The following is a 14,257-nucleotide window of genomic DNA, read 5'->3' on the forward strand; positions in this document are numbered from 1 at the left end:
GCAAATCAGTACAGAAATGAAATAAAAGGTAAAACTTATTGTGATAAATTATTACGAGATAACATTGACACATAATGCTGGATCTGTAATAAAAACACTTGGCAACAGTTGTATGGATATCAGATGAGGAAATTCAATTTAATATTTTACTACAACATAATGGATTTTATTCTGTTGCTGTCTCAAATCTCACAAAAAAAAAAAAAAAATCTGAGAAATGATGTTAAGAAACATCAACAAAAATAAAGTAAAAATACTTTCATGATTATCACAGTCTCAATTCTAGAGAAGCTATCAGATCTTTGTCTTTGATAGAAATACATTTGTACAGTGATGTAAGCCTGTTAGGTGCTTTCTATCATCATAGTTAGATTGTCTTTCACACATCTACTGTTCTTGACCTTCATCCAAGAAATGTGACCTTGACACTAGTATGTGACCTTGACTCTAGTATGTGACCTTGACTCTAGGATGTGACCTTGACACTAGTCTACGACCTTGACAGTCTGTATGTGTGGTGAGACGGATAGGCTGCCTGTTTGGCCTGCGATTCGCCGGTGTAGTATCCCACTTTGTTGGTAATCTGATAATGCTACAGGAGATTTTGCAGGATGACGAGACGCTGTGGCTTGGCCAATAGTCTGCTGTAAATGGTAAAATTAATTCAAAGTTAAGTGTCCAGTTATTTGTCACAGGAAGTAGTGACTTGACCTATAGTCTTTTTACAATGTATTTTAGCATTCCTTTTTAAACTGTTGTAATCCCCCCCACCCGCCATACCCTCAAACCACTTTGCTCTGTTGAAAACAAGATATACCAGTGAAAGGTCATGTCTTCATCAATTATTCAATAGGTCCTATAACTCAAAGAAACATTCTCACAGAAGACCAACACAATATATATGGAAAGTGAAAGCAGGAAAGTGAAAGCAGGAGATCAGAAGACTAGGTTATCAGTAATATTCTCAATCATCCCTATTGATGGAAAGTTCTGCATGTTATAGAAATTTTATATTTACCTTATTAACAGATTGATGTCGCTCTACAATAACTGAGCTCATAGGTGGCGCTACTGTCGTTCCTGAAGGTCCTCCAAGACCTGAGCGGCCAGAGTCAACCTTTGCTGTCATGCGTGCAGAAATCACCTTCCCTTTGTGTGCCCCAGACACCTTACCACTGGCCTGTCAATCAAAAGTTCGACTAAGATATTTACAATGTCTCTCTGGACACCTTACCACTAGTCTAACAATGTCTCTCTGGACACCTTACCACTAGTCTAACAATGTCTCTCTGGACACCTTACCACTAGTCTAACAATGTCTCTCTGGACACCTTACCACTAGTCTAACAATGTCTCTCTGGACACCTTACCACTAGTCTAACAATGTCTCTCTGGACACCTTACCACTAGTCTAACAATGTCTCTCTGGACACCTTACCACTAGTCTAACAATGTCTCTCTGGACACCTTACCACTAGACTAACAATGACTCTCTGGACACCTTACCACTAGCCTAACAATGTCTCTCTGGACACCTTACCACTGGCCTGTCAATGTCTCTCTGGACACCTTACCACTAGTCTAACAATGTCTCTCTGGACACCTTACCACTAGTCTAACAATGTCTCTCTGGACACCTTACCACACTAACAATGTCTCTCTAACACTAGTCTCTCTCTGGACACCTTACCACTGTCTCTCTAACAATGTCTCTCTGGACACCTTACCACTAGTCTAACAATGTCTCTCTGGACACCTTACCACTAGCCTAACAATGTCTCTCTGGACACCTTACCACTGGCCTAACAATGTCTCTCTGGACACCTTACCACTAGCCTAACAATGTCTCTCTGGACACATTACCACTGGCCTTACAATGTCTCTCTGGACACCTTACCACTAGTCTAACAATGTCTCTCTGGACACCTTACCACTAGTCTAACAATGTCTCTCTGGACACCTTACCACTAGTCTAACAATGTCTCTCTGGACACCTTACCACTAGCCTAACAATGTCTCTCTGGACACCTTACCACTAGTCTAACAATGTCTCTCTGGACACCTTACCACTGGCCTAACAATGTCTCTCTGGACACCTTACCACTAGTCTAACAATGTCTCTCTGGACACCTTACCACTAGTCTAACAATGTCTCTCTGGACACCTTACCACTAGCCTAACAATGTCTCTCTGGACACCTTACCACTAGTCTAACAATGTCTCTCTGGACACCTTACCACTGGCATTAGTTTGTCATCTCTCTGGACACCTTACCACTGGCCTAACAATGTCTCTCTGGACACCTTACCACTAGTCTAACAATGTCTCTCTGGACACCTTACCACTAGTCTAACAATGTCTCTCTGGACACCTTACCACTAGTCTAACAATGTCTCTCTGGACACCTTACCACTAGTCTAACAATGTCTCTCTGGACACCTTACCACGAGTCTAACAATGTCTCTCTGGACACCTTACCACTAGTCTAACAATGTCTCTCTGGACACCTTACCACTAGCCTAACAATGTCTCTCTGGACACCTTACCACTAGTCTAACAATGTCTCTCTGGACACCTTACCACTAGTCTAACAATGTCTCTCTGGACACCTTACCACTAGTCTAACAATGTCTCTCTGGACACCTTACCACTAGTCTAACAATGTCTCTCTGGACACCTTACCACTAGTCTAACAATGTCTCTCTGGACACCTTACCACTAGCCTAACAATGTCTCTCTGGACACCTTACCACTAGCCTAACAATGTCTCTCTGGACACCTTACCACTGGCCTGTCAATGTCTCTCTGGACACCTTACCACTAGTCTAACAATGTCTCTCTGGACACCTTACCACTAGTCTAACAATGTCTCTCTGGACACCTTACCACTAGTCTAACAATGTCTCTCTGGACACCTTACCACTAGTCTAACAATGTCTCTCTGGACACCTTACCACTAGTCTAACAATGTCTCTCTACCACTAGTCTAACAATGTCTCTCTGGACACCTTACCACTAGCCTAACAATGTCTCTCTGGACACCTTACCACTGTCTAACAATCTCTGGACACCTTACCACCTAACAATGTCTCTCTGGACACCTTACCACTAGTCTAACAATGTCTCTCTGGACACCTTACCACTAGTCTAACAATGTCTCTCTGGACACCTTACCACTAGTCTAACAATGTCTCTCTGGACACCTTACCACTGGCCTAACAATGTCTCTCTGGACACCTTACCACTGGCCTAACAATGTCTCTCTGGACACCTTACCACTAGTCTAACAATGTCTCTCTGGACACCTTACCACTAGTCTAACAATGTCTCTCTGGACACCTTACCACTAGTCTAACAATGTCTCTCTGGACACCTTACCACTAGCCTAACAATGTCTCTCTGGACACCTTACCACTAGTCTAACAATGTCTCTAGTCTAACAATGGACACCTTACCACTAGTCTAACAATGTCTCTCTGGACACCTTACCACTAGTCTAACAATGTCTCTCTGGACACCTTACCACTAGCCTAACAATGTCTCTCTGGACACCTTACCACTAGTCTAACAATGTCTCTCTGGACACCTTACCACTAGCCTAACAATGTCTCTCTGGACACCTTACCACTAGTCTAACAATGTCTCTCTGGACACCTTACCACTAGTCTAACAATGTCTCTCTGGACACCTTACCACTAGCCTAACAATGTCTCTCTGGACACCTTACCACTGGCCTTACAATGTCTCTCTGGACACCTTACCACTCGCCTGTCAATCAAAAGTTCGACTAAGATATCTACAAAGTCTTGTTTTGACTACTTGAACACAAGTTTGAAATGAAGTTTCAATCATCCATATTGAACACTAAGACATGTAACAACACTTTCTTGGTAGCCTGTTCTAGATATTACATTTATCTAAAATTTCGATTAAGTTAGTCCAGTTTCAGTTTTAATTCAAAATATAAGATATTACCAGATGACATCTAATTATTACAACAGACAACATAAATTGTCATGACATTTTAGAAGAAAAAAGTCCACATTTAGGTGTGTGAATCCTAATATGAATACACTTCTGACCTTGTTGTTGAAAACTTCCACTGGGATTTCACAGGTAGAAATAGATTATGCTATATATGTGACATTGGATCTGACATGAGAAAGTCAGTATATGTACACACACTTAATGTCTGCTTAAACTGAGCCATACTGTCAGGGTATAGACAGCCTTGAGGTCTGACTGCTGATGACCTTGTCAGCAGCTTGTTTGGGGGCAAGGTCACACAATGTCTGATTTAGAAAAACTTGTGGCCTGAGAAGTGACCTCCTTGACATAGGTTTGATGGGGGTGGGAACACACACTTTCTGGACTAGATGACCTTGTGGCTGGAGTAATGATGACCTTGACAGAGGTTTGTTGGGGGTGGGAACACACCTTGTGACTTGAGAAGTGACAACCTAGACAAGAGTTTGTTGGGGATGGAGACAGATACTTACTGCCTGTTTAGACTGAGCCATACTAGACAGGGTAGATGACCTTGTGGCCTGACTAGTGATGACTTTGGCAGGAGGTTGTTGGGACCTCTGCTGGGACTGGTACACAGCCTCCTGAGGAATGGTTTTTGGTGCGCTCATATCTTTTTCTGGGATACTGGACTCCAGGTTGTCAGAGTAGGCTTGGTCTTCAGCACCTACAATTATCAAAATCTTTTAGATAAAAGCTTATTTCAACATATCTAGGAACCATATTTTTCCAGCAATAAATCGAGGTGTGACAACGTATTACCTCATACTCAAATTCAGAGGGTGGGCTTATTACAGGACAATGAGATATTGTGTTGATAAGTCTGTTGAAGAACAACAGATATGGGTGGGCTTATTACAGGCCAATGAGATATTGTGTTGATAAGTCTGTTGAAGAACAACAGATATGGGTGGGCTTATTACAGGCCAATGAGATATTGTGTTGATAAGTCTGTTGAAGAACAACAGATATGGGTGGGCTTATTACAAGCCTATGAGATATTGTGTTGATAAGTCTGTTGAAGAACAACAGATATGGGTGGGCTTATTACAGGCCTATGAGATATTGTGTTGATAAGTCTGTTGAAGAACAACAGATATGGGTGTTCTTATTACAGGCCAATGAGATATTGTGTTAATCAGTCTGTTGACGAACAACAAATATAAACGGGCTTATTACAGGCAATGAGATATTGTGTTAATAAGTCTTTTAAGAATAACAGATATAGGTGGGCTTACTACGAGGCTTATTGCTGGATAAATTTGGTTATTTCCATCATATCACCTTCTGAGGGACGAAAGTGGCTATGTGAAAGACGTTTCTAACTTTATGAAGAAAAATAATACGGGATTAAACTAAATCAACAACAAAAACCTGTAGCTTTGATCAAACTGAGGTATTTAAGCACTTTTCACACTTGAAGTTTTACTCTAAAAGATGACTGTACTACTTGCAGGTTCTATATAATGTTATATAGCGATTATTGAAAATGTACAATTTCAAAATTTGTGCCAATTTGCCAAAAAAAAAAAAAAATGATAATGCCAGAAAGTTTGATTGTGGGAAATGAAGTATGTTTACAATATATAAACTGCCCAGTATCCATCATGTCAGAGAGAAAAGGATACAAGGTTTTAAAAAGGGGATGATTTCTGGACAAATGAATACTATAACTATCATATGAAGAATTAATCACTAAACGATGACAAATTTGTGTACCTGGCTGAGGGTTTTCTCCTGACTGAAACATAGTCATGGCCTCTAGATTGAGTGCACATACACCTCTCATGAATGCCTTCTTCATGCCTTCCTCGTAATTATCTCTCTCAGTGTGAAGTTTGGACACTTCCATTCTGGATGCTTCGAGGGCTTCATTCAGCTTTCAATGCAAAAGCATTAATTCACATGTTTACTACCATCAAGAAGATACCGGTGAAAAATACATGATAGAAACAAGTTCATATTTACAATAAAAAGTAGTAACCAAATACATGTACTGAAGTAACCAAATACATGTAGTAAAGTAACCAAATACATGTACTGAAGTAACCAAATACATATAGTAAAGTAACCAAATACATGTACTGAAGTAACCAAATACATGTACTGAAGTAGAAACCAAATACATGTACTAAAGTAACCAAATACATGTACTGAAGTAACCAAATACATGTACTAAAGTAGTAACCAAATACATGTACTAAAGTAACCAAATACATGTACTGAAGTAACCAAATACATGTACTGAAGTAACCAAATACATGTACTGAAGTAACCAAAAACATGTACTGAAGTAACCAAATACATGTACTGAAGTAACCAAATACATTGTACTAAAGTAACCAAATACATGTACTGAAGTAACCAAATACATGTACTACAGTAACCAAATACATGTACTACAGTAACCAAATACATGTACTGAAGTAGTAACCAAATACATGTACTGAAGTAACCAAATACATGTACTAAAGTAGTAACCAAATACATGTACTAAAGTAACCAAATACATGTACTAAAGTAACCAAATACATGTACTGAAGTAACCAAATACATGTACTAAAGTAGTAACCAAATACATGTACTAAAGTAGTAACCAAATACATGTACTAAAGTAGTAACCAAATACATGTACTGAAGTAACCAAATACATGTACTGAAGTAACCAAATACATGTACTGAAGTAACCAAATACATGTACTGAAGTAACCAAATACATGTACTATAGTAGTAACCAAATACATGTACTAAAGTAGTAACCAAATACATGTACTGAAGTAACCAAATACATGTACTAAAGTAACCAAATACATGTACTAAAGTAGTAACCAAATACATGTACTAAAGTAGAAACCAAATACATGTACTAAAGTAGAAACCAAATACATGTACTAAAGTAACCAAATACATGTACTGAAGTAACCAAATACATGTACTAAAGTAACCAAATACATGTACTAAAGTAGTAACCAAATACATGTACTAAAGTAGAAACCAAATACATGTACTAAAGTAGAAACCAAATACATGTACTAAAGTAGTTACCAAATACATGTACGTAACCAAATACATGTACTGAAGTAGTAACCAAATACATGTACTGAAGTAGTAACCAAATACATGTACTAAAGTAGTAACCAAATACATGTACTAAAGTAGTAACCAAATACATGTACTAAAGTAGCAACCAAATACATGTACTAAAGTAGCAACCAAATACATGTACAAAAGTAACCAAATACATGTACTAAAGTAACCAAATACATGTACTAAAGTAGCAACCAAATACATGTACTAAAGTAACCAAATACATGTACTAAAGTAACCAAATACATGTACTAAAGTAGTAACCAAATACATGTACTAAAGCAACCAAATACATGTACTATAGTAACCAAATACATGTACGCAACCAAATACATGTACGTAACCAAATACATGTACTGAAGTAACCAAATACATGTACTAAAGTAGTAACCAATTACATGTACTAAAGTAGCAACCAAATACATGTACTAAAGTAGTAACCAAATACATGTACTAAAGTAGTAACCAAATACATGTACTAAAGTAGCAACCAAATACATGTACTATAGTAACCAAATACATGTACTAAAGTAGCAACCAAATACATGTACTATAGTAACCAAATACATGTACTAAAGTAGCAACCAAATACATGTACTAAAGTAGTAACCAAATACATGTACTAAAGTAGCAACCAAATACATGTACAAAAGTAACCAAATACATGTACTATAGTAACCAAATACATGTACTAAAGTAGCAACCAAATACATGTACTATAGTAACCAAATACATGTACTAAAGTAGCAACCAAATACATGTACGTAACCAAATACATGTACGTAACCAAATACATGTACGTAACCAAATACATGTACTATAGTAACCAAATACATGTATGTAACCAAATTACATGTACTAAAGTAACCAAATACATGTACTGAAGTAACCAAATACATGTACTGAAGTAACCAAATACATGTACTGAAGTAACCAAATACATGTACTGAAGTAACCAAATACATGTACTATAGTAACCAAATACATGTACTAAAGTAGTAACCAAATACATGTACGTAACCAAATACATGTACTATAGTAACCAAATACATGTACTAAGGAAATACTCGACCTTTGAGTAACCTTTGAGTTATGAATTAATTCTGTACTGTTATTATAGACATATATTTAGAAAGTTCCATCTTTTTTGGGTTTCTATTAGTTGGCCTTTAATTTAAGAGGTGTTTTTTTCCCTTTAGTATAACAGTTGTAACTGTCTTCACAACTGAACCACAAATCTGATGCCAAAAAGATGCATGTTTTGTAAAAGTTCTGGAACAGACCACAACTTTTTATGTTTTATGTTCAAAGTACAAAAATCTCTTTTTTCTTTGTGTTAATTCCATTATACAAAAGACAGAAAAGAGAATCCTTTAAGATAAGAAAATTTACAGCACAACATGTTAAATATTGAACAACTTACTAAGAGTTCTGACAATAATACAGATTTCAAACAACCCCCATCTCCAGTTCTGGTTTGTGATATATGTAGTATAACCCCTGCAGGACTCTTGATCTGCCAGATTTGGGGCCGAATAACAAATGCAAAATAGTATCTTTTTTTCTCAATTTAGACCCCAAGTTTACCCTATTCTAAGGAAAACGCCACTATTTTCCCCAATTCTAAGGGCCCCAGGCCCCAGTCCCAAAATGGGTGTGAGAGCCCTGCCCTGGGACCTGATTTTCTGTGAAAACATGTCCACAGATCTCTCTACTGCCAAATCTTACAAACTTATTATAGATGTCATACTCTCATTTCAATGAAATTCCTTGTTTTGTTGACAGTATAAGAGGGTGAAATTCACACTGATACTTACCGATGCTATCTTTGCCTCGTAGTTGTTAGTTAGGGACATACAGACTTCTTGAGCTTTACTCTGACAAGCGCGTTCCACACGGTTACGCCATTTGGACTCGATCACAGAGTGCCAGGCATCCCAAACATTGCGGGTAAGCTTTCTTTCATGGTGCTTAGCAGCCAATTGGCTGGCAAATTTCTACAAATAAAACATAACAGATTATAGCACGCCCACATTTTTTTAGGTGTATTGTGGAATGAAATTTTAGCTTACCTGAAATCAACACAAGAGTTCCCAAAAGAATGTTGGTGCCTATCATTGTCGGATTTTCATTTTCTGAAATTTTCCCTTCTTTTTCTCCCCTTCACAATATGTAGGTAATTTGAAAGAACAGAAATGATAATCCATAACTGTCAAATCAAAGATGGCCACTGTCAGCCATTTTGTTTCTCTGATCAGTCACAAAATCAAAAATCCAAAGGGGAGCCTATGTGTGGAATCTGAGAAAACTCCATCAAGTTTTTTTCAAGAAAAAATGGAAACAAGAATTTCTTAAGGATGAATGATGGACCAAAGATGAAGAGCAATATGAACAGGCAACCATCTGATGAATTTTGTTTTAAAATCCAATCCATCCTTGTAATTATTCAGAGATGCTGGAAATTTCCATGAGAAGCTGCTTACAAATTTAGCTATGTGTAATGAATATTCTTAAGTAAACTTTAGTGTTAATATCCCACAGTAAACTTGAGTGTAAATATTCTTCAGTAAACTTTAGTGTTAATATCTCTCAGTAAACTTGAGTGTAAATATTCTTCAGTAAACTTTAGTGTTAATATCCCTCAGTAAACTTGAGTGTAAATATTCTTCAGTAAACTTTTGTGTTAATATCCCTCAGTAAACTTGAGTGTAAATATTCCCTCAGTAAACTTGAGTGTAAATATTCCCTCAGTAAACGTTAGTGTAAATATTCCCACAGTAACTTAAGTGTAAATATTCCTTAGTAAACTTTAGTGTAAATTAAATATCACTAAGTAAACTCCAGTGATTAAGAAAATTTCACCTCTCGTTTCAGGTCATTATGTTTAATCTTCCATTCACTGAACTTTTTCAGCAAGTCATGGCGTTCCCGTTGTTTCTGAAGGGCATGTGTCATGTTGGAGATCACCTGATCTTTACGTGATATTGACTGTTCGTAGGTGTGCAACAACTCCTTCATGCTCTCAACCTCGTTCTGAAGGGCAGTCATCTCACTCGCATGTCTACAACCAGTTCAACATTTTATCAATAAAAGCTGTTTTATATATAAACATTTCCAAATGATTATACTGTCTGTACCTCCTGCCAACTCCTAGCTATAGACGCCATAATGGACCATCAACCTTTATTTATTATTACAAGAAACTGTGAAACAAGTCATTCCAACTTATATTATTCACTCTTGTTGGCTCCAATGCGTGGGAGGGGTCTTACTGTAGGAGCGAATCCAGTACCCAGAAAACCTCACATGGAAACAAAACAGCTTTCCAAGGTGTAAGTGCTAAGTGTAACTGCGACCATCCAGAAGTAATCATAACTGTTATTATCAAATTATTTAATATATATGTACATACCTGAACATCTAATCAGACGCAATCTTAATGCAAACAGTAAAATTCATCACTATAAATGATAGAAATTTACAAACCAGAAATAACACTTCTAATACTAATGTCAAGAATTACTACCATGTTTGTTTTCAGAAAATCCACCAGTATTAAGTACACAAACTGTATGAAACATTGACACATAACAAGAGGCCTTAATGGTCATCAGACATAAAATACAAGATTTCAAATTTTGAACTCGAGAAGAAGTCGAAAATGTGTTTTCAAGATGGCGGCCATGTTGGATTTCGAACCAACCCAAAATTAACAAACTTTGGTCAAGATCATGTCACGATCCTTTCAGATAAGTTTCAGCTCAATGAGACATGTAGAACTTGAGAAGAAGTTGAAAATGTTTACGACGGATGACGGATGCAGCCGGAAAAAGGTAATCGCAATAGGTCATCAGACCCTTCAGTCAGATGACCTAATGATATACAAATCATGTTAATCTTATACAATAAGTCTGCCATCCTGTCGGTCAACTTACTTCTCTTGTGCACGGAGCATTTGTTGTCGTCTCAGCTCTACAATTCTTATCTTCGACTGCCCATATTCTGCCTGCAAAAAGTATGACACAAATTGATGTTGTATAAAATTTAATGTTCCACTTGGTGGAGTGTCAATCTGAATAAAATTATGAAGCTTTACAGTAGTCAATACATCAAGGTCTATCAACATCGGTCAAGGTCTGAAGGTCTGCCAACATCTGTTGTCAATGTCTGAAGGTCTGTCAACATCTGTTGTCAATGTCTGAAGGTCTATCAACTTCTGTTGTCCATGCCCGAAGGTCTGTCTGTTGTCAATGTTTGAAGGTCTGTCAACATCTGTTGTCAATGTCTGAAGGTCTGTCAACATCTGTTGTCAATGTCTGAAGGTCTGTCAACATCTGTTGTCAATGTCTGAAGGTCTGTCAACATCTGTTGTCAATGTCTGAAGGTCTGTCAACATCTGTTGTCAATGTCTGAAGGTAAGTAAATGTCTATTGACAACACCTGAAGGTAAGTAAATGTCTATTGACAATATCTGAAGGTAAGTAAATGTCTATTGACAACACCTGAAGGTAAGTAAATGTCTATTGACAACACCTGAAGGTAAGTAAATGTCTATTGACAACACCTGAAGGTAAGTAAATGTCTATTGACAATACAAGAAGGTAAGTAAATGTCTATTGACAATAACAGAAGGTAAGTAAATGTCTATTGACAATACAAGAAGGTATGTAAATGTCTATTGACAATACAAGAAGGTAAGTAAATGTCTATTGACAACACCAGAAGGTAAGTAAATGTCTATTGACAATAACAGAAGGTAAGTAAATGTCTATTGACAATACAAGAAGGTAAGTAAATGTCTATTGACAATATCTGAAGGTAAGTAAATGTCTATTGACAACAACAGAAGATATGTCTTGACTTTTGACAAAAGCTGAAGATTTGTAAATATGTATTTTGTCTGAAGAGATATCTCAATTTATCTTCTAAATCATAAGAAAACAACCACCATTACCAGGACGTTTCTCTTCAAGTCGAGACACCACTGGTCCAGAAGATTCTCCATCTTGTTGACGTCAGGGTCGACGGATGAGGTGAAGATTTCCCTGTCCTCCAAGTCTGACATATTTACCTCATGCATTACATCCTTGGCAGATGCAGTAAACAGACGACCAGGAACTTTCTCCAACTCCTCCTCTACAAAGTTATCATTTATTGTTTTATCATTTGTTCTCGAAACATCATTTTTGCACTTACTTAGTCTTTTTGTGAAGACACTTCATATTTCCAATTTCAAATGTTTCACATTAAGTAGGAAATATTTAGAGACACAAAGTTTCACATTAGAATTTTTGATAGTGTTGTATAGTCCCACAGTGAGGACCCTCTGAATAAAATCTTAAAACAGGGCAAAGGGAATTCACTCAGCTAGATATTACATGTATTATGTATATGTAATATAAAAAATAATCACGTTAATAATGTTGTTTTCATAAAATTACTGATAAACAAACCCTCACCCTGTGTATGAGCGGAGTCACTGTCCCTGAGGTCTAGTTTACGTTGTATAGGACTCTGACCAAAATCTGGCAGACCTGTCTCCCTTGTTACCTTGACAACCAGACTTGCTTCAGACTCGGCATCTGATCCAGCCTCTCCCCTAGGCTCAGCCTCTGATGTAAGCACTAATTGACATTACACAACATTTATTAGAATTTCTGTACTAGACTTTATCAATGTCAACAACCCATTTATCCTATTTGCAGAACCCATTTTCTAAATGATCATTGCCCTTCACAAGCAGTAATATTGTTAGGACATTTTAAAGTCATTTCTGATGTAAAAAAAAAAACAAACAGGAATTGGAGTTATTTGTGTTTTAAGATCACTCTTTAAATTGTCTTTTTAAACAGTTTAGAATGAAATGTATTATTAAACATAAGTAAATATTTACCTTTTGGTTGCCTGGTAACAGTGACCAGGGTCTCAGGCTGTGGAAAGGAGTCACGATGGTCGACCAGGGTGTGAGGCAATTTATTTATGTTATAGCTTGGGACAACAACCGCATATTTCAAAAGTTCCTCATACTCCTCCTAAAACATATAAAACTCAGTCTGGAACAGCTATTGGAGAAACTAACATCCCACATCAATTACTCAATGTGGTTTAAGCTGACCAGGGCTATATTGGTCAATTTAAGGTCAAGCAAGTGTTGAAAATTGTTCTGAGTTCCATCAGGGCTCTCGATCTGTCAGATTTGGGGCCGACATTCGGCCCCATTCCCAATGCAAATTAATATCTTTTTTTTTCTCAATTTAGACCCCAGGTTTTCCAATTCCAAGGAAAACGCAGCTATTTTTCCCAATTCTAAGGGCCCAATTCTATAGGTCATCCAGTTTCTTGCCCAAGGACACAATGACAACAGCACAGACTGGTCTGTCTCTCTGCTTACTGGAAACACTCACCACCACACATAGAGAGCAATGAACAACAAGAGCTCCAGAGCAAGTCTGAAGCACACTTACCATAAGTCTAGTGGACACTGAACTCCCAGCTGAATCTGAAGCACACTTACCATAAGTTTAGTGGACACTGAACTCCCAGCAGAATCTGAAGCACACTTACCATATGTCTAATGGACACTGAACTCCCAGCTGAATCTGAAGCACACTTACCTTAAGTCTAGTGAACACTGAACTCCCAGCAGAATCTGAAACACACTTACCTTAAGTCTAGTGGACACTGAGCTCCCAACAGCATCTGAAGTACACTTACCATAAGTCTAGTGGACACCGAACTCCCAGGAGAATCTGGGGGAGCATCTGGGAGGCTTAATGAACCATTAGACGACATCTAGGAATTAAAACAAAATAGAAAAATTCAAACTGAAATGTACTGAGTACATTGTACATGTGAAATAAATGTAAGGATCTTATATATCTATGTTGACATTTTATACACGACTTTTGAAAATAAGATTTTATTTTTCAGTAAGGCTTTGAAGTTTGGAGAACAAATTTAAGAAAAATTTACAAATATTCAAATCATGTACAATAGATTTCTGGTTTGTTCGTCTTGTTGGCGATGTTAGTTATGTGGAAGTCCTGTTTTAGATCACTGAAAATTGGATTATCTTAGATGACTCATAGTACTGAAGAATGCGATATACAATAACTAACAAGATTTTGGAAGGAAATGGTGTTTA

At 37.3% G+C, this 14,257-nt stretch overlaps 1 protein-coding gene across 2 annotated transcripts; it reads right to left on the minus strand.

The window, feature by feature from the left end:
- Positions 1–426: 426 nt before the first annotated feature.
- On the minus strand, positions 427–13,905 carry LOC132554884 (centrosomal protein POC5-like). Of its 2 annotated transcripts, none has more exons than XM_060219215.1 (11): positions 13,828–13,905; positions 13,007–13,145; positions 12,573–12,737; positions 12,068–12,249; positions 11,049–11,119; positions 9,976–10,174; positions 8,931–9,110; positions 5,746–5,905; positions 4,500–4,693; positions 1,019–1,180; positions 427–644 (listed from the first exon to the last, which is right to left on the minus strand). In XM_060219215.1, exons 1-11 carry the CDS (start codon positions 13,903–13,905, stop codon positions 486–488), a joined length of 1,689 nt encoding a protein of 562 aa, XP_060075198.1. In that variant the 3' UTR covers positions 427–485. The 2 variants fall into 2 exon arrangements, with proteins under 2 accessions (XP_060075198.1, XP_060075199.1); XM_060219216.1 differs by lacking the exon at positions 13,828–13,905 and adding an exon at positions 13,578–13,581.
- Between the last annotated feature and the right edge of the window lie 352 nt (positions 13,906–14,257).

This window comes from Ylistrum balloti, unplaced genomic scaffold (genome assembly GCF_031769215.1).
Source record: "Ylistrum balloti isolate Yb309-2 unplaced genomic scaffold, AGI_CSIRO_Ybal_v1 Utg370448, whole genome shotgun sequence".
Taxonomy (NCBI): domain Eukaryota; kingdom Metazoa; phylum Mollusca; class Bivalvia; order Pectinida; family Pectinidae; genus Ylistrum; species Ylistrum balloti.